The 21,661-nt window shown below is 42.0% G+C and overlaps 1 protein-coding gene across 18 annotated transcripts in view; it reads left to right on the forward strand.

Annotated features, from left to right (window-relative positions):
• The window catches only part of Rbms3 (RNA binding motif single stranded interacting protein 3), a 796,347-nt gene that overhangs the window by 305,124 nt on the left and 469,562 nt on the right, over positions 1–21,661 (forward strand). For all 18 annotated transcript variants that reach the window (XM_048423668.3, XM_048423677.3, XM_048423671.3 and 15 more), the window contains one exon: positions 15,656–15,714. In XM_048423668.3, coding sequence (XP_048279625.1) covers positions 15,656–15,714 — 59 coding nt within the window. The remainder of the gene's footprint in view (positions 1–15,655; positions 15,715–21,661) is intronic.

Consider the following 21,661-nt stretch of genomic DNA (forward strand, 5'->3'; position numbering starts at 1 on the left):
TTTCTCAGAAAAGGTTTAATCTAATTACTTAGTGATTCCAATGTGGTGGCTTTAGGAAGAGCAATACCCATGTATACATCACTTATAGAAGTATCTACTAGCTTACTATTTAATAAATTAATTTATGGAAATTCAGTCCTGTAAGTCCTAGCTTTGTCCTTCTTGTTCAGCCCTGCAGGCGATTCATCAAGACCGCGGCCCTGGCTTCCTGTCTTATCACGATATGCTGGCTATTTTATAGTTTGAATAACTCAATACATCTGCTCTATGGTTGTTTTTTTGTCAACTTGGCAGGTGCTAGAGTTTTCTAGGAAGAAGGATTTCAGCTGAGAGCATACCCCCATCAGAGTGCAAAGAAGCAAGTCTGCGGGGTCATCATGATTAATAAGAGATTAATGATACTGTAGGTTCCACTGTTGGTGGCGCCACCCCTGGGCAGGAGGTCCTACATGATCTAAGAAAGCAGGCTAAGCAAGCTATGAGTAACAACCCAGTGACCGCCACTGTTCCATGGCCTGTCCTTTAGCTCCTGACTCCAGGTTCCTGCTTTGCGTTCCCCCCACGACTCCCCTTCTTTATGGACTATACACTGAAAACCTTTGCTCACTGCTGCTGGTTACGGTGTTTATCATAGCAGAGGAACCGAAGCAAGACTCTAGCTAGCCACCCCACTTTCATATAAACTTTTGTATAGTTTGCAGTTTTATGCTTCTGATGAACTTCTTGTATTTTTTACAAGTTATTAATGCAAGGAAAATATGCTTAACTTCTTTAGTAATTTTGCATGTTGTAGGTACAGCATGTTTCAGGGTTATGGTCTTATTCTCTCTTCTTTTCTTTCATAAGATCTCCTTAGGTTTCTCAATTAGACTTCCAATTTGCTATGTAGTTTATGGTGTCAATCAATTCACAGTCCTGTTTGAGCTTTGCGGTGCAGAAACTGCGAGGGTGAGCCAGCACACCTGTTCTGTTTTCATAGGCTGACCTCCTCCTGCTCATTCAGTTAACTCCTTTTGTGACACTGATTCTGCATTGTGCTTTGTGTAATGGCTGAATAACACAATCAAGGAAAGCAGTTCAGGAAATCAGATAGTTCTCGAGATTAAGAATTATTAAGAACTGTGTTTTTAGCTAGTAACTTTGCAGAGAGAAAGCTGAGAGTGAGGGAGGGAGAGAGAAAGAAGGGGCAGAGGGAGAGAGGGGAGGAAGGGGGTAGAGGAAAGAGGAATGGAGGGAGGGAGAGAGGGAAGGAGGGAGTGAGAGAGGGAGGGAGGGAGGGAGACCTGTTGTTTATGGAGCAAACAACAGATCTGACAGTGGGCAGAGGAGAGACTGGAAGAGAGAATGAAAGTTTGGTCTTAAGTCTGGGAAGCTCTGAGAAATTTCTAGTATTCAGATTTGGGTAGATTCAGGGAAGATGGTGGAAACAGAGACCAGAAAAGGAAACTGATCTTAGTGAAAAGTTTCTGTACCCTAACAAGCCTCTCTGCTGGAGCAATAATCCAAATCACACCAAATCAAACCAAATTAGAAAAAGTCCAGGTTTAATGGGTAAAACACTACTGAATGATCTCCCACACCCCCACTCCTTAGAGAGGAGATGGGAAAGAAAGAGAAAATGTGCCTGTTTTCGGGGGGGGGGCATTTAAATACCCCATGGGAGTTGTCTTGAGCATCTCTGGGGGAGGGGGTCATCATTTGGTGGGCTTTCTGAGATGTGGCAGGGTTTGGGGAGAGAGAGATGGGGGAGAGGGATTAAAGTGGAGCTTCCACCAGAACACTAAGCATCTCCTCTGACTGAAATAGTATAAATAAGGCAAAGCATCCCGAAGGACCAGAGGGTTAAGATACTCTTGGAGTCTTCATTGAGATGAAGTTACAGTCCAGAATAGCAAAGCAATACCCACCATTCCCAAGAGCTTGTCCTTGTGTGCATAGTGCCTGTGGTAGAGAAGGAAGGCACAGTTCAGTAGAGGGTGGCGGACAATCGGGATGATTAACCAAGAACAATGCATGTATCAGTCAGTAATTAGCTTATATAAATCCCCCCTTTCTTAACAACACCAGCTATAAACAGCTAGGCTTACTGTTCTAGGAGGGACATTATCTCATCATCAGATATTGTCTGGGTGCCTGTGGGCTGTAGACACTGTACAAACTACAAATATACATCAGCCCTGGGGTTTCTCCTGAAGCATTATGGGATATGATCTGTGATTGACTGCAAAGGTTCATAATCACATGTGTTTCTAGAAAGTAAGAAAGCCGAGATCTGGATTGTGAGAGCAAGGATGTTCTGTCAAGAGCATCTCAAGGGCCCGTGTGGTGGAGGTTAGAGCCATGCTACAGTCTATTAAGCAAATAAGAGTTGATCAGGGAAAAGAGCCTGAGAGAAAAACCTTCTGTTCTTCCTGGTATGAGGGGAAAAGTGGAGTTTGCCTTGCCTTTTCCCTTTGCCCAGGACCCTCTCAAGTTGCATAAACTAAGTAAGTATTTAGGGAGTGTTTTGTTATGCAACATGCGCATGAAATGAGAGGAATGCACCCGGGTGGTGTGTGCACCTGCGGTCACAGTGAAAGGATTAAAGCAAACAAAGTCCCAGAAGTGACTGATACTGGAGCTGGGGTAGCATTACATCAATTCTTCATTCTGCAGTGCACTCTCTTTAAAGTGTGTGTGTGTGTGTGTGTGTGTGTGTGTGTGTGAGAGAGAGAGAGAGAGAGAGAGAGAGAGAGAGAGACAGAGACAGAGACAGAGAGACAGAGAGAGAAAGGGAGCGTGAGAGAGAAAGGGGGGATGTATGTGTGTGTGGCTGTGTGCAGTTGTATTTTTGTGTGTATGCCTTGTAAGTATCAGTGTCCTCTGTAGCCAGAAGAAGTCAACTAATTCCTTAACACTGGAGTTACAGGCAGTATGAACTCTCCAAAATACCCATTTTGAAGCCAAACTCAGGTTCTCTGGAAGATCAGGAAGCACTCTACTGAGCCATCCCTCCGGCCCTCTATTCTTCACGGAATTAAATTATACCATCACCCTGAAGTTTTCATCAGGCAATGCGTGTCACTTCCCAACACTTCCATTTTCTGGGCGATTGAACATGAGAAGCTGGTGTTTATCCAGAGTCTTTCCCAAGCACTCCCTTGTTAAGCCTTTCCACCACGCCAGGGAGGGAAGTTCAAATGTTCTGTGTATGATACAGAAATCCATGAAGTGGTTATTTCACAGAGATGATTGAACCACATCATTGATTTATGCTATTAGGATTTATTTGAATATGTATAGAACTGTGCTTGCTGGCATAGCTCCACAGCTACCCCTTGTTTGGGGTTAGGCATAGCAGCTTCATCCAATATGCTTCTTAAACTTTAATACCAAAAGACTGATATATTGAAATAAAATGTTCATTTTCTCTTTTACTTACATACTGTGCATACATGTGGAGGCTGGAGGAGAATTTCTGGTGTTGGTCCTATCTTTCCACCTTGATTAATACTGGATCTTTCCACCAAGGCCTTAGGTAGACCAGTTGGCCCTTCTGTTTCTGGTGCTTCTCTCTCTGCTTGGTCTCCTACATCCTCTATGTTACCATGCTTCTAGCACATCCACTTGCTTACAGGTTTGGTTTTTATGTGGATTCTGGCTATCTAAACTCAGGTTGTCAGTCCTGTGCAGCCCGAATATTGACCCACGATGTCACCTCTCCTGACTCTCTTTTACAGTTTTTAATTGAGGAAACTGGTCTTGATTTTTATCATTTTTGATTCTTGTATGTATTACCTTTAAGAAAAATAAAAATGATAGTTATGAAGCTACTTCTTTTCTGGTTGTATGGTTCTATTTTGTCCTTTGTGGACTCTGAATTTTTCAACAAAGCAGTTGCATCATTGTGGAACTTAATCATAGAGTTATGTTTTAAATGTTGTGAAGCTCAGAAAGATGTAACAGACACCAGGGTATCTTGCCCTTACTCATAAATCTCCCTGGGAATATGTTGAGTTCTTTGCACTGGACATTCATTTCAACAATACAACCATCTATTCACTAAACAGCTTATAGCAGTCACCATTTGGTAGATGAATTTCTCTTTTGTTTATTTTTTTTCCTCCTTCTCCTTTCTCTTCCTCCTTCTATTTTGGCTTGTGTTTGTTGACTTAACATAATGTGAGCCTGTAAAATGTTTTAAAATAAAGACCTTGAAACAGTTTCTCAGAGGGCTAGAGAGATGGCTTGGTGCTCTACTGCTCTGGTAGATGACCCAAGTTCTCTTTCTAGAACCCATGTCAGGTGGTTCACAACTATTTGAACCCCGAACTCCAGGAGATGAGACAGCCCCTTCTGACTTCTGTGGCCATCTGCACTCACACGCACACTGCCCCCCCCCTACACAGACATCCACACATACACAGGTTCAAAGTTAAAGCTAAATCCTAAAAATGAACAAACAAACCAAACCCTCTCTGAGTTTGGTCCTTTGTGGTGTTATGTATGCCCCACCCTGTCCTTGGATAAAATGAAGTTATGTACTGAGTATCAGATATGAGGAAATAGTGTGTTGATGTTGTGGTAAAATATACATTTGGCTGCTTTGTAAAATGGGAAATCAATCTTTATAACTAGCTGACTCCCCTTGCCTTCAGATCCCATTGTCAGAACTGAGGGGACAGATACACTGTATTATTTTTTATTCATTCATTCAATGGACAAACAATGTGGTGCTCTGTGTAAGAAAGTACAAGAGTTGTACTCACTCTACCCTAGAGTTCTTCCATGTCTGGATAAGAAAGGACACAACACAGTGTAGTACAATAATGATAAAATATACTTTACTATTAAAACCACACCCTATGATCCAGTGGCACCTAGATTATGGGTTCATTGGAAGAATTAAGTGGCAAATATTTTGTGATAGATTAGGAGAAACTCTAAAATGGAGACTCATGGATTCCCGAGAGGCATTTAAACTCTCCAAAATCGACAAGGACACAGTTGGAACTGATACTGTCAGAGAACTGGCCTCTGACAGGATGGCCCTGGGGGCGTGGACTGTTCACATTCAGTCGTACATGAATCAAGGAGAAGCTGACAGCCAGTGGGGACCATGGAATGTCAGGGTTAAGAGGTGGTCAGCCAGCCACAATAACTTTCACAGCTGGTGGCCAGGAAAGGAGGAAGTGGAGGATGGTATAGTTTGGGCTAGGGAACTGGAGCAGGGCATGATGGAGGAAGGTGAAGGGGCAAGGGCATCGGAGAAAATAGCATGAGAAGTGACTGAGCCTGGTGAACAGACTGAGATGTTAGGTGCAACCAGAAGAAGGAGGAGTGAATTAAGAGCAAATTTCTCATTGACTCTGCATTTTACAAAGAAGTTTGTATGTGTATGGTGGGATAAGGAACCTCCATAGGCAACGAAATAGGGAGATCCTGGCGACATTGAATGTCAAGAGTATAAATACTTGAGTTACTTTCATGCTGAGCACCAACTGCTCCAGTAACACGGCATGAATTAGAGAGGGAATGAGAGCAATGTCAACCTGTTACACATTATGCTGTGAGTTTTAACACACACTATTCTTCTTATCTTTATAGCCAATGTGCAGAGTAGAGTTCAGTGATCATTTTGTGCAGATCAAGAAACAGGAGTAAGGGGTTGAGACATTCATCTCAGATCAGATTTGGTTGAGAGGCTAATTTATATTCTTTGAATCTAAAGTCTGCAGCCCTTTCATATTCACTGATCAAATATGAAAGGGTGTTGAACATGGTAAAGTGTTATGTACTTAGATGGGGAAAAACAAACAATCAAAAGAAAAATATCAAACATTTGGCTGATTCCCAGTGCTGTTTACATGGAAACTTATTTTTTGCTGCCATGGGTTAAGATGCTAGATTCCTCTCGTGTCATTATTGACTTTACTAGTCAACTTGGCACAACCTAGAAGCACCTGGGAAGAGTCTCAGTGAGAGGTGGTCTTTATTAGGTCAGCCTGTAGGTTTGTTTCCCGGGGATTGTCTTAAGTAAATAAATTGATGTGAAAGGACCCAGCTCACTGTAGGTGGCACCATTCGGGAATCAAGAAGTCCTCAGCTATATGGGTGGAGAAAGTGGGCCAAGCATGGGCAAGCAAGGAAGTGAGCGTGCATCCATTTCTCTGTGTTTCTGACTGTGGGTGTGATGTGACGGTCCTACCTTGATGTCCCTACAGTGATGGCTGGAACCTGGAACTGAAGCTGCCAGAACCCCTTTCTGCCTCAGGTTGCTTTATTGTGAGGGTAGTTTATCACAACAGAAAGGAAACTGGGGCACCTACTATAAAATCCAACTTACAACCCAAGGTACCATTTTAGAGTTTCCTAAGCATAAGAATTAGCAACCTTGGGATGCGCTTCTATTTTTAAAAATTGAAGATATCAGGTGAGATGAGGGGAGTGAAGTAGGCTGTGAGGGCAGGTATGCTCAAAGTACCTTATATTCCATGAAGATGGCCTTATGAAAATCTTTCATTTAAAAAAATTGAGAGAGATGGTTTGGAGGTTAAGAGTGCATAGTATTGCAGAGGACTGTAGTTCAGGTCTGTTCCCACAGCCCACATCAGATTACAATTATCTTTACTCCAGGGGATCCAATGCCCTCTTCTGGCCACCACAGGTACTACACTCACACAAACACACACACACACACACACACACACACACACACACACACACACACACACAAATAAAATAAATCTTTTTAAAAATAATAAAATTGAATAAAAAATAAATTGAGAATGTCTGCTTTGGGTTGACGATGGCTGTTTCTTGTTTACACCAACTTATGATTAAAGAATGGGTAGAAACACTACACAGATAATAATTGTTCTCTGTTTGCCAATTTCCTCACTGTATCAGTATCACGATTCAAACTATTAACTTATTTTAGGTGAAGGAAGAGTGTAACCTAGACGATTCCTGTGTTTCATTGTCTTTCTTCCTAAAAACCATCTGCAAAGAAACATCAGGGCAGCCGAACCCAAGTTGTGAGCTGTCGTTGCATTAGCTAAATGATTAATAACATTGAGTGAAAACTGGGAAAAGAAAAAAAAAGGGATAATTTGAGGCTCGAGAGAAAACTCAGATGGTAAAGGACTTGTTTGCAAGGATGAGGACCTGAATCTGATTTTCAAACCTTCATAAAAACAACTGGGCCTGGTGGTCTGCAGTTGACTGCCCAAGGCTGGGGAGCAAAAAGGTGGAGAGAGGCATCCCTGGAACTCCCTGGCCACCCAATCAATGAGAGACCCCATCACAACACAAACATAGATGGTACATGGAAAACAACAGCACATGAGACTTTGGCTTTGTGTACAGTACCCACGCGCACATATGTGTGCCCATATAAGCATGTACCCCCACACAAAGGTTCCTTAGTTTTCAACGTGGACTGTTATTTAAACTAAGGAACAGGTTTTCAGTTGAAAGCATGGGACAGCAAGTACCTTGTAGATGAACTGTAGAACGGGACTCCTTTGTCCCTCTGGGCTTTGATCATGCTCAGACAGAACCCTAGCTCCTTGACCCCTAACACATAGCCATCTGCTTCACCACATGGGCTTGATCTTGATACAACGCAGGCAGGAAGTTTGCTCAGCTAGAACTTCTCCTCTAGAAGACTGCTAGTTGGGGATTTTTTTTCTTTCTTCATCAGATTTCATTTGAATTTTCTTTGATCATTTATTAGACCGTTTTCTCCTGTAGAGTCAGCATAGACCCCTGCTTGAAAGCCAAGAGTGCTGCATAGTGGAATTCATACCACAGTTAGGAGGGTGTGCTATCAACAAGAAAGCTATCTGCAGGGTCCTGGTGCTGACAAGTTCATTGTTGCATGCTCTGTGGACAGCATTCCTGTCTGTAGGTGTCTATCTTTTCGCCAGAGTCCCGAGGACTGGGAATAGGAAGTCTTCTGGACTTGGTTCATCTTTGGAGCAGTGCTTCTTAAGAGGACATCATCAGCATATGACTCCCCAGAGGCCTTGTAAGAAATGCAAATTCTACAGTTCTATGCCCTGTCCACAGAGGCAGGATGTCTATTCATAGGACCAGCCAGTCAGTGCTAAGATGCTCCCATGACCTGTGGGTGAGATTGAAGTTGGAGGACTAGTTTGTTGTTGTGTAGAGGAGGTCACGTTTGAAGTGCAGAATTGTGGAACTGGAATGGTATATATTACATGGTGATGGTCCGACTAGTACCGTGGAAAGAATACTTTGTTTGATAGTAACCTAATTGCCTGGAAAAGAAATCAGTTTGATGTTTGTTTCTCTTATGTCTAAGATACATATAATTAGCTCTGAATGGCAAGATGGAGTGGTGGGTAAAAGTGCTGGTTGCCAGAGCCAAAAACTTCAGTTTCATTCCTTGGGCTCTCGTGGTGAAAGGAGGGAACTGATTCATTTATGTTGTTCTCTGACCTCTGCATGCAAACCATGGTACACACCTGCAAACACACACACGCACGCACGCACGCACGCACACACACACACACACACACATATGCACACAAGCATGCATACACCCTAAGTAAATATAATATAAATTTAAGAGCAGCATTTCTGATGATCAAACTATTACCCCTTTTCAAATACTTCATCCTCCAAGAATTTGCTTCAGTTTACCCTCTAGAAGTTCTGTTTCTTACAGGGTGTATTTAAAGGAGGAATGCTGTCACCCAGTCCCCTCAGCTCCCTCCCCTTCCCCAAAGCCAACACCCCAGGGGAAGCTGTATTTATGTACTGATGTATTATTGCTTCCATGGTGAAATCTACACTAACTTGATGGACAAGAATGTATTTCTTCCCAGTTCTTCATGCTTAACTGAAGCCGTGTGCAGTGCTGTTTCAAACATGCTCTCTCTTAGTTTGTAGATGCTGCATGGTTCCCAGTACCTTCTGATATTTTTCCTTCACTGAGCCACATGGCTTCTTTTCTCCCTTAATAATTTTCAAAAGGCACTGTCTTCAACCATGACTTTCGAGAGTCTGGGGATGAAAATGCAGATAGATTCATTTGGAGGGAATGCTTCATCTCATCACAATTGTGTTTGCCTTTGGCCATTCATCTGTGACTCAAACTAGTTAATTTTTTTTAAATAAGCATTTTTAACAACTTTAACATTTTGTTGTTTCTTTTATGTGTATGTATGTGTATCTGTATGAGTTCATGTGTACTGTGTGCACATAGGAGCCCAAGGAGGCCAGAAGAAGGCCTCAGATCTCCTGCAACTGGAGTTACAGGCCCACAGGCCATTATGAGATACCTAATGGCTTCTGGGAGCCAAGCACAGGACCTCTGCAAGAGCAAAAGTCCTCTAAACCACTTAGCCGAATCTCCATCTCCCCAAATAAAAATTTTTGTGGATGTGTGTATGAAATGTGGCTGGTCTGGTTCGTCATGAGCTGGTCCCTACAGCATTCCAAGCAGATCCCTCCACCTACAAACACATTCCATTAGTGCCCCTAAATGCCAAAGAGAAAATGAATGAGCCACCCAAGAAGCAGGAAAAAAAAATCACATTTGCTAAATGGATAGTGTTTCATCCATTAAATGAATGCGATACCTTCTTTGCGTCTGGTATCCATACAGAGGGCTTGTGAAAAATGAGTTAGCATAAAGGTAATTGACTGCAAGACTCTATCTTTAGTCTCTGCCGGTATGTTTTTGAATTAATATACACAGTGGGCGACGTGAAGGATTCAAAAATAAATTCTATGTAGAAATATCCTACCAATTTGATGTCTTAATAATGTATGAAGAGCAAACCCATAATAGTAGTTATTTTCGCTTCAACTTTGGCAAATAAAAGGAGCCTTTCGTTTAAATTAGGCTCGTGTATGTCAATGAAGTATGAATTATGTCAACAAATATAGTTTGATGTAGATGCAACGTAAGACAAAGGATAAATGCCAGCAAAGAACTGGCTAGTCCCTTTACAAATTTGGCATAAATTGTGTTTTGAGAAGCTAGCATAAAGGGAGTTTAAGAAGACAATAGCCAATATGTGAATTTTATTTTAAATTATGCACACACACATACATGCACATATATGCATGTATGTGGGTGTGTGTGTGGTTATGTGCATATAAGTACAAGTGTCCAAAGAGGTCAGAGGTGTAGGTTCTGTGGAGCTAGAGTTACAGGAGTTTGGGAAAGCAAAGATATTGAAAATGGACCTTGTGTTCTTTGTAAGAGGGGTTTATGTATTTAACTGCCGAGCCATCCCTTCAGCCCCACCAGTTACTATCTAAAAAGGACTCAGGACATAAGGAAAACGGTGTTTGAAGCATGGCTGAACTGGGGACTTTCTGACTGCAGGGGTAGTTAGGGAACGTGGTCATACAATGTGGAGGGGCACATGTTCGTTTCAAAAGCCAAGGCTGTGAGGTGACCGTCCATGCTGGCTGGAGAAGGCCCACACAGAAAGGATTACAATATAAGCTTCTCTTCCTCCATTTATTTATTCCCACCATGAGTTTCAGCGCCCCGCAGAAGTAGACTGTGGATAGTATTTTATCTCCTCTTGCCGTAGGAAATGAAGGGGTGGAGAAGGGAATTGGATTTGTCTGGAAGCTCCCGGAGCCAGCAGGCAGGCTCGTGGGACCCCCTCAGCTGTCCATTTCTAGGCATTATTTAGTGACACAGTCACATTTTCTAAGGTCAGATTTTGTCTTCCACTCATGGGTGGCAGAGCTGAAGAAAATCTTTACAAAGATTTAAATCTTGATCTAACCCTTAAGAAGACAAGGTAACATAATATATGTTTAGAATTAGCCTTGAGCTCAAAGCATGTAAAAATATATAGCTTTTCATCTCTCTCTCTCTCTCTCTCTCTGTGTGTGTGTGTGTGTGTGTGTGTGTGTGTGTGTATGTGTGTGTGTGTAAAGTAGTTTGGGCCTTCAAAAAAGGGGCATAGAGACTAAAGAAACAGCTTACAGGTAGAGTGCTTGCCTGCCAGGTATAAGACAGTGTTCCACTCTATTCTCAAAGCAGACAAAAAAGGAGAAATTAAAACTAACCTCAACCTTATTACTGATAACCATTGTTGACACTGTGGATCATGGAGAATAGCACACCAGTCATGCAGAAAGTACCTGTTTCTCATCGTGAGCATTCAGATGTGAACTGTGACCGCCAGCCATTAAATGCCGTCTCTGTTGCCGCATACTTTTAAAAACTATGTTACTTTTCAACATAGTAGTTAAAACAGTACCCTGTCTCTGAGTCCAGGAGTGAAATTCCTGAAACTCGGGTGGTGTGGGTGTGTGTGTGTGTGTGAGATAGAGAGTGTGTGTATGTCTGCATGTGTATGTGTGTGAGAGAGAGAGAGTGTGTGTGTGTGTGTGGTGTGTGTGTGGTGTGTGTGTGGTGTGTGTGTGTGAGAGAGAGAGAGAGAGAGAGAGAGAAAGAGAGAGAGAGAGAGAGAGAGAGAGAGAGAGAGAAAGAGAGAGAGAGAGAGAGAGAGAGAGAGAGTGTGTTCCTGGAAAGCGCTCACGTGCTGCTGTTTCTGGCTTCTGTTTCACGGGAAAGCTGAGCCTGGGTATAACTAGAGTGCCCGATCAAGAACAATTGAGGTTTTTTTTTTTTTTGAGAGAGAGAACATAAAAATTAAATAGGGGGAGAGAGAGAGAGACAGACAGAGAAATAGAGAGAGTGAGACACAGAGAGGCATAGAGAGGCTTGTATAATTTCTGGAAAATAAGCTTCTTCCTTTTATTTTTTTATTTGCCTAACAAAACAATCACAAGTGATTTCTGAAGAGATGTGTTTGCTCTCTTTCTCCTGCTGTAAAGCTACACTGTACTTTCCGTACATAGCGCTGACGGAGACAGTCATCTGAGCGGTGTCAGCACAGGGTCAGCATGCGGCACAGTCTAAGGAAGCTGGCCCTGGGTCTGACTCGGTTGGAGATGCACCGTCTCTAATTGTGTCTTCACTAAATTTTAATTTTGAAGGTTCTTCTGTAAAAAGAGTATTTCAGGATACTCTGTAGAAACCAATTAAGGGGTTCTTAGAGAGATGGCTCGGTGATAGAGAACACTGACTGCTCCTGCAGAGGACCTGGGTTTGGTTCCAGCATGCATTCCGTGGCCCACAGCCAGTTCTAAGCTCTGTTCCAGGGAGTCAGACACTCTCTTCCGGCCTCCACAGGGACCCTGCAAACACATGGAGAATGGACATACATGCAGGCAAAGCATTCATACAATAAAAATAAAGATCCAAAACTAAGAGAGCAAGAGAGAGAAAATACAGATGGTATTTTTAAAAATTCTTTAAAAATTAGAAACCAATTAAGAAGAATTTTTGCCTTAAGGATCCTGTACCTGTTGTGTGTTAGTTTTAAACGTCTTGATCGTTTTTTTTTTCTCTCTTTTAGTCTCTTGCATACTGCGTTATTGGTACTTTTCAGCAAAATGTGGGCTTTTTTTTTTTTTGCCTTTCCTCTTCCTCCTCTTCCTCTCCTCCTCTTTTCTCATCGCATTTTTGAGCACCCATTCCTGAACAGCCTGTACCTAGAGAGCATCTGTCTGGATAATCTGTCTGGAAAGATGGCGTTTGAGCATGATAAGATTTTACTGGTCATTTTCTGTGGGAGGTGTCTCTGAAAATACCAAGGCAGGCAAAGTGATAATCCAGTTCAGCATGGCCCAGTAGACCGTGTTGGTCCTTCTAAAGTCTGATACTGATCTGGACAGTTTATTGAAGATGGGTTTGGAAGACAGACTACATGTGCTGTCTTAAGGGCCTAGTGGGAAGATTTGACCTGGTTACAGTCATACAGATGGTGTAGAGACCATCTGTGCTGTGGCCTCCTCCAGTCATGGCTGTAGAGCTCAGGGGAGCCCCTAAGCCATATAGATAATGCAAAAGGCACGTAGACAATTAAGAATCTCTGGTCCTGCTTGTGTGTGGTATGGTTTGGCCCTACAGATGGTGCAGAGGTTAATGCTTCCCAACCTGTGGGTTCCAACCCCATTTGAGTTCCCTTTCACTGGAGTTGCCTAAGACCATCAGAAAACATGGATTTTTATAATATGATTTATAACAGGGAAACAATTGCAGTTATAAAATAGCAGAGAAAATACTTTATGGTTGGGAGTTGCACAACACTGGGACCTATATTAAAGGGTCACAGCATTAGGAAGGTTGAGAACCACGAATCTAAACTACTAGCCAGTCCTAGCCTTCTGGGTGGGAAACGAGTGATACATCTTTTCCATTGAAAAGACAACTCTGCTTGCATGGCATTCCTGGTTTCCCTGGTGCTGTGCGTGAAAGGACCTCTGTGTTCCCCAACATTTCCTTCAGGCAGAAAACCTGAGAGTTAGATAGAATCTGAGTAGGAAACATGTGCGAAGTGATGTGTGCAGTTGTCGCGCTTGGGAAACTGAGGCAAGAGTATATTTAGTTCTGGGGTAGCCTGAGAACACAGTGGAGGGGAAAATAATGTGATCGAAATATAGCATATGAAAAATACTTTCCAGCATTTCTTACTAAATGCCTTTATTTTCATTGCTACTTTATAAAGCTTAGTATTTTTCTAAAAGGAAAGACTGCTTTACATGTAGAAAAGTTACAAGGAGATGGCTACAGATAATTTAGCCACTAGGAAAGAGCAGAGCCCAAAACAATGAAAACAGAGCGGGAAGCAGCAATAATATTAACACCTACAAAAAACCTAGCAGTGCAATGAGGTAAGCAGGAAGCAGTTTTATATGAACGTTATTTAAATACAGAAATAGCACCTTAATTGAGCAATATAAACTTGGTAGGTAGGTTCAAGTATAAAAGTTATACCCCCAACTCTTGTACCAGAATGCGAGGGTTTTGCGGTGGCAATCTAGAGTCTATCACAGTCTAATTTAGGGCAAGAAATAGTAACTGTTAGTGATCCTGCAGAGGGCGTGAGCTCAGAGTCAGCATGGAGGGTGTACACTACCTCAAATGATGCTGGCCAGGGTTTATGAAAAATATTGTTTAAGAAGTAAAAAAATAAAAAATGAAGGGTGCGTATATAGTGATCGTAGAATTGTGTTCAGCGTGCACAGGAGAAGCCTCTGATTTCCTGCATAGCTAAGGATGTCTTGAACGTGTGATTCTCCCGCCAATACTTGGCATGACAGTCATGCACCACCATATATACTTGAAGCAGTTCTGTGGATTAAACCAAGAGCTATGTGCCTGCTAGGCAAGGACTCTGTGGAGCCTCATCTGCAGCCCTATTGGCCACATGTCTTAGTGGAAGATTTTGACCATTCTCAAGGACTGGTCCTCTACAGAAGGTGATTGGAGAGGATGCTGTGAAGAACAGCTAGTGTAGAAGCAGATGCTCTGAGCCTGACACTGTCCTTAGCCTTCCAGGTGAGCCCCATCAGCCCTCAGGGCAACCCTCTGAGCAACCCTGCAGACCGCATCAGCCCTCAGAATAAGACTGTAAGGAAGATCATGTTCTGTATTCCTCTCTATAACTACCCACTGCTAGTGGGGATCCATTTTGTTATTTGTGTATTCAATATATTTATTTTGTAATTTGTGTGTATACAAGTGTTTTACTTGCATGTATGTCTGTGTGTCTGTGCACCCCAAGTGCCCTTGGGGTTGCCTGAGGCCAGGGTATATAGTATCCTTTTAAACTGGAATTACAGGTGGTTGTAAGCCATTATGTGGGTGCTAAAATCAAACCTGTATCTTCTGTAAGAACAGCCAGCCCTTAGCCAGTCACTGAGTTGTCTCTGCAGCCCTTGAGTCATTATTTAAATATGGTTATCAACATCACCATGCAAACTGAAATGGTGCAAGGAGTTCAGGTGGTTTCCCAGGCCAGCAGATCCAGGTGGAACTGAGATTTGAGCAGGTGGATGCCTAGGTTATTTGTTTAGGTAGACTACTGTGTTCTCCTGGACATCCCCAAAACATGAAGCTTAGTTGAACCGGAGGGTGTGATGCATGTAAATCATCATCATCATCATCATCATCATCATCATCATCTTCATCAGTAGTAGTAGCAGCGGCAGTAGTAGTTTGAAATGGAATCTTACATATGCCAGGCTGACCTTGGATTCCCTGTGTGGCCAAGAATGACTTTGAACTCTTAATCCTCCTGCTTCCACCTCTCACTTGCTGAGTGCAACAGCATCTGGCTAGCAGGTTGCTTGAGATGGAATCCAGGGTACGGCTTATGCAAATACTCTCCCAACTGAACTAGACCCCCAGCCTGTAACTTCTCAGTTCTACAAAAGAAGATGTGGTGGGTGGGAGGAATTGGGCTAAGGTGTTCAAGATGACAGTTGAGGTCTGAGTAAGAATGGGGCACAAATCTCAGCCAAATGGTTACGTCTTCACTTTTTTTTTCTGGAGGTCCATAGGGGACACTGCACCTTGATTCCCTCTTTTGGATGCCTGTGCTAACCTGACCGCAAGAGCTTCCCTATAGAAGAGGGGTCCAATGTTTCCAAGAATAGCTGAGATAAGACCACCCTGGTGTGAGAATGGGGCCCAGTAGTGCGTGCCCCAAAGTTCATGAAGGTCATCTAAGTGTCTTAACTGGGTTTCAATAACATAAAGCTTTGTTTTCTCTTTCTCTCTCTCCCTCTCCCTCTTTCTCTCTCTCTCCCTCCCCCCTCTCAGGTATGGAAAAATTGTATCCACAAAGGCAATTCTTGACAAGAATACGAATCAATGCAAAGGTAGGTGTGATGTCATCCTGCTCTGAGCTCTTGTCTGTGCCCTTCCGTCTATGGTGCCTCTACTACAGAGGTCCAGCTGCACAGTGAGCATGGCATGCGGTCGTCGGCAAGCCCGTGTGATGTTGTCAGTGCTTTGATCGGTTATATTTCTGGTAACATTGCTCATTAATTTTTTCATTAACAAACAAAATGAAAATCACAAATCAGAACAAGTGTCAAATTGCTCCAACAGAAAACCGAATTACCTTCTAACAACTTGGGGTTGGTCTGATTTGAATGATATTATCAATGATACAAATTGATTTCCTAAATAAAGATGAGGTGTGCAGGGGAAAATGGTCCCAGACAAATTATGCTTTAATTTTTCTATTCTTCGGAGCTCCAACAACATTTGTTGACTAGAAATGAATTTAATGATGGGCCAACTGTATCTATGCTTTGCTATAAATATCTCATAAGATTTCAGGATAATATTAAATCAGGTTATTTCTCTCTTCTCCCTGCTGGAGATATTTCAGAAATCATTTGACAATGGCTGTGGCTTATGCTTCTTCATGTCTGGAATCCCACACAATCTTTAAAGGTTATATTAAATTATTTGCATAATCTATACAGTCACTGCTACATGACTTGGTGCTGACTGGTAAATTAGAATGCTTCTTGTCACATATATTATTTTTTGCCCTTAATCCAGTATTCATTGTAATACTGAAATCGAGTGCTGTGGGTAAGACAAAAAGAATATGCACAAGTTTTAGCAAAGGATATTCGTGTACTCTTTCATGTACCCTGACCTGGATAGCGGTAGACAGAGTAATCTCAGTAACTTTCCAAACAAAGTGTGGCTCATCTGTGACCATTTCAGGAGTGCATCAGGGACAAGATGAAGAATAGTAGCCTGTAAGTTCTGTTTTTGAATAGTTTACTTTATGGTTGAAAATAAACTAATCCTGCAATGAGCAAACATGAACGCTTAGCTGTAGTCACACATCTGGAAGGCAGAGTTGGGGGATCGTCCAAGCAAGCCTGAAGAAACACCATGCCTTAGCTTAGCTGGTCTTGTGAGCTCTGGGTTCAACTATAGATCCTGCCTCAGTAAACACAAGCAAAGTAACTAAGGAAGACATGCAAGACACAGACCTCTGGAGTCCACATGCCCTCACACGGTCACATTCAGAGAAGTGAATCCTGGCATCCATTGTAGTACGGACTGCACTGTGAGAATAGGAAGGAGATCCAAGAATCACCGGTCACTGCATAGTACTGTGGAAGACAGCATTCCTTTCTTGAGAATGGAAATCATAAAACAAGCGATAAAGGAATGGCTTGTGTAGGAGGTCCTTCTGTATTTGTGTTGCTTTCATTGGTCATTAAAGAAACTGCCTTGGCGTAGTTGATAGGGCAGAACTCAGGTAGGCGGGGAAGACAGAACTGTATTCTAGGAGGAAGAAAGCAGTCGATAGAGCTGAGCCGCCGTGGAGTTGTCCGGTCAAAGATGCTGAATCTTTCCCGTGGTGACATACAGAATATTAGAAATGTGTTGAATCAAGATGTAAGAGTTAGCCAATGAGAGGTCAGAGATAATGGGCCAGGCAGCAATTTAATTAATATAATTTCTGTGTGATTATTTTGGGTGTAAGCTAGCCAGGCAGGATGAACGAAGGGCCTGAGCTCCCTACTGCAAATGGCCAGGAAGGTTAGATGTTCAGGGAAAAGATTTGAAAAATTACAATTATATATACGCTTGCATTTGTCATATAAAGTCATAGCAAGAAAGGGTTACTGTAGACACCAGGAAGGGTCACAGAATTTAGAAGACGTAAAAATTATATCTGTTGGGTCGTAGTCATTAAGAGCACTCACGGCTCTTGCAGAGTACCTGAATTCAGTTCCCAGCATCAACGTGGTATCTTACAACCGTAACTCCAGGCCAGGGTATCTGATGCCCACTTCTGACCTCCAAGGGCATTGAACACATACAGTACACATACATACATATACACACATACATATATACAAATACATACATATATGTATGTTCATAATACACATACCTATATGGAGGTACAATACTCAAACACATAAAATAAAAAGAATATTTTTAAATAAAACAAAGAAAAATTGTATCCTGGATACAACATAGGCCTCTTATTGTTAATGTTGTTTGGGGCAATTATTCTGTGATTTCTATGTGTATTTCAGAAAAGATGTTTTAGGAAAATGAGTACTGGTTAAAAAGGAGGCATGGTCTATCTATCTATCTATCATCTATCTATCTATCCACCAATACGTCATCAATCTGCAATTCAAGTGGAGGAAATGAAGAAGTCACTACCCTGGTTTCTAATTACGATTGTTGGGGGTTATTGTGAGTCTTCTCAAAAGTGCTTACCAGTAAGTAGAATCAGGGAGAACAATTTGAGTAAAATTGTTGATAATTGCTAACAATGGCCAAGGGAAGTGGTAGAGGGATCCAAAGGAGACAGGAGTTGGCCAAAACACAAAAACTTGTTTATCCAAGTGCTGATAGGAATGCAGAGGATTATTGGAGTCCTCCAAAAGGAAAGTAAGAAAATAAAGCCAGAAAAAGAACATAATTGTATCAGGTCTTTCTCTGTCCTGCCAGCTCCCAAATAATCACATGAAAATCTCTTATTAATTATGAAAGCTTAGCTGATAGCTTAGGTTTGTTTCTAACTAGCCCTTATAATTTAAATTAACCCATTTCTTTTAACCTACATTCAGTTACCTTTACTTTGTAGTGCCCATGCTGCTTGCTCTGTGTCCTGCAATCTTCTCCCTTCTTCTCAGAATCCTGTGTGCCTGAAACTCTTGCCTAGCTATTGGCCTTTCAGGTTTTTCTTAAACCAGTCAGAATGATACATCTTCATAATGTACAAAAAGATTATTCGACAACACCTAATTTAGAAGGTTCTGTGGAGAAATAATGGGATTAATACTAGAGGTGTGTAATCCATGGTCGAGAAGGGGGTTTCTTGTACGATATGGTAGTAAAACTATCTAAAAGGAGACTCTAACTATGGGTGGGAGGAAAACTCTATTCACAGGTACTGTGGTAGGAGGGGTGCAGGAGAAAAGCAAAAATAAAATAAAATAAAAAAGCCTCAAACCTCAGGGGCTGAAGACATGGCTCAGTGGTTAAAAGCACTTGATGCTCCTGCAGAGGACCTGAGTTTTTTGAAACTTTATCAGCACCGAATTGTTGGGCTGTAACACCCGGTAACTCCCGCTCCAGGGGATCCAATGCCCACTTCTGCCCACTGTGAATACTTGCATACATATACACTCACAGAGACACACAATACATATACACAAACAAGAATAAATCTTAAAACTTCGAACTTGAGAGGCTTATAAGAGAAATAGTATCCCCAGGACAAGTTCTGCAACCACAGAGATAGTTTGTATGCACTTAAGCATCAGATGTAGCACTGCACAAATTCCATTGCTGGTTAATGGGACTGTATCCATCCATCCCTCTTAGGGCTGACTTCAGTCAGCCAAGCCTTTTATAAAAGCCATTGTGGAAAGAGCAGTCAAGAGCATAGCTTTGATATAATTATGTCACTCCAAACATTTTCTCAAATACTTTATTTGAACCTGTTTTCAAAACATGTGTGTGTGTGTGTATGTCTGATCACTCTTCCTTTATATTAAAAAAACAGAGAAAATATGAAAATTCTAACTTCTGAGGCATATAAAACTGTTATAGAGCCATTAAAATGGAAATCATGACATCTGTAGTGTCAAGCCCTGGAACATGTTTATGATATGAAGGTAAATCGATATAAAAAGAGTATGAAATAAGGCATTATTACATATGGAGAGGTGTCAACATTTGGAGGCTGTGGTTATGACTTCAAGTGGAGTCTTACTATTGGGGTATAGTTGCCTTTTTGTGGACATATGTGTATGCATGCACATGTCAACATAGGTGTGCATGTTTAAAGGGGCCCAAAGCTGATATCAGGAATCATCCTTAATTGCACTTCACTTCATTCACTAAGTGAGTTCTTTCTGTTGAGCACACAGCTAGTCTATCTAGTCAGCTTTCTCTGGGGACCGGTGTCTCCTCTCTCCTAGGGCTTGGAGCTACAGGTGGGTCACCACTCCTGCCAGTGTGCTCTGCGGATTTGAACTCAGGTCCTTACATTTGGACAGCAAGTTCTTTACCCACCAAGTCCAAGGCTAACCATCATGAAGGAAAACAAATATAATTGTGTTAGTGAAAAACCACATTGATACTGTTATTTTGACATTTCTTTAAATCTCTTTTGGGATATTTCCAAGAAAAAGTAAATTCAGCTCCTAGAACAATTCACTTGATTTCATTTTTCTGTATTTCATTTTATATATGTGTATGGGTGTTTGGGCAGCAAGCTGTGCACCATGTGTGTGCAGTACCCACAGGTACCAGAAGAGGACATTAGGTCCTCTGGGAGGTTTGTGAGTTTCCGTGTGGGTGATGAGAACCAGATCCATATTCTTAACCACTGAGCCATCTCCCCAGCCCAGAGTTAGTTTGAATTTTGTGTATACTTTGTTTGTTCTGTGACACCTCCGGAACTCATGGCCATACGTTTTGTCGAATGATTTCAGGTTTAATTGAATTTGAAGAAGATGATACCATTTGTTCCCTGGAACAATAAGCAAAAGTGGAATTCTCCACAACCATTTTCTTATTTTCTTCCTCCTCCTCCTCCTCCTCCTCCTCCTCCTCCTCCTCCTCCTCCTCCTCCTCTTCTTCTTCTTCTTCTTCTTCTTCTTCTTTTTCTTCTTCTTCTTCTTCCTCTTCTCCTCCTCCTCCTCCTCCTTCTTCTTCTTCTTCTCTCTGTCTCTGTCTCTGTCTCTGTCTCTGTATCTCTCTCTCTCTCTCTCTCTCTCTCTCTCTCTCTGTTGTTTGTTTGGTTTTCAAAACAGGGTTTCTCTGTGTAACAGCTCTGTCCATCCTGGAACTAGCTCTGTAGACCAGGCTGGACTGCCTCTGCCTCCGGAGTACTGGGACTACAGGTGTGCACCACCACCACCTGGCCACAGCCACTTTCTTAAGGCAAGAGATGAAAGTGTGGGAGGTGTCTGGGTTTTGTTTTTAAATTACTGATATCATGGAGGCTGTCCTTAGAGGACACAAATTGGGTTTAATCTTCATGGAGACGCTTGCTTTCCAGTTATTTGCAACCTCCTTCTAGCTGGAGGTTAGGCAATCCCAACAAACCTCTCAGAAGATAAGAACTTACTTATTTCTGTTTTTTTCAAGAGGTAGTCAGTTTTCCACACATGGTTACACAGGCTGAATGTCCTCATGTTTTGAAAGACTTGAACATGTACATCTGTTAGTGTCCTTCACGATACAGGCAGAGGCATCAGTTGGCCTCTGTGTGTCAGCCCACAGGATCGACTCTTCCTTAACCTCCAAAAGAGGTTTTTATTCTGTTATGTACTCTTTCTTTTTAGCATTCTACATGCTCCCTGATAGTAGCCAGCAGAGGCAAACATATGTTGCTCTTCTAGAAGGGCCATTCAGAACTCTTTAAGTATCTCTTAATTTTAGGCGGCTTCTTTCTTGTGTGGTGTGTAAAAGAGTTTCCACTCTGTGTAATATACCAAAGTAAAGCAAAACAGTCACCCTCAATCCAAATGACTAGAAACTGCTGAATAAAGGAAACCATTGCTTTAGATGGGGCTCATCACGAACAGACCACAGTTCATCCAGAATAGCCATTCAGCCCCAAAGAAACACACAAAGGCCTACATTAATTATAAACTGTTTGGCCTATTAGCTCAGGCTGCTTATTAACTAACTCTTACATCTTAAATTAACCCATATTTCTTGTCTGTGTTAGCCACATGGTTGGGTACCTTTTATCAGGGAGGCATTCTCAGCTTGCTTCTTCTGCATTTGGGTGATGACTACAGACTGAGCCTT

This window comes from Myodes glareolus, chromosome 4 (assembly GCF_982192425.1).
Source record: "Myodes glareolus chromosome 4, mMyoGla1.1, whole genome shotgun sequence".
NCBI lineage: Eukaryota > Metazoa > Chordata > Mammalia > Rodentia > Cricetidae > Myodes > Myodes glareolus.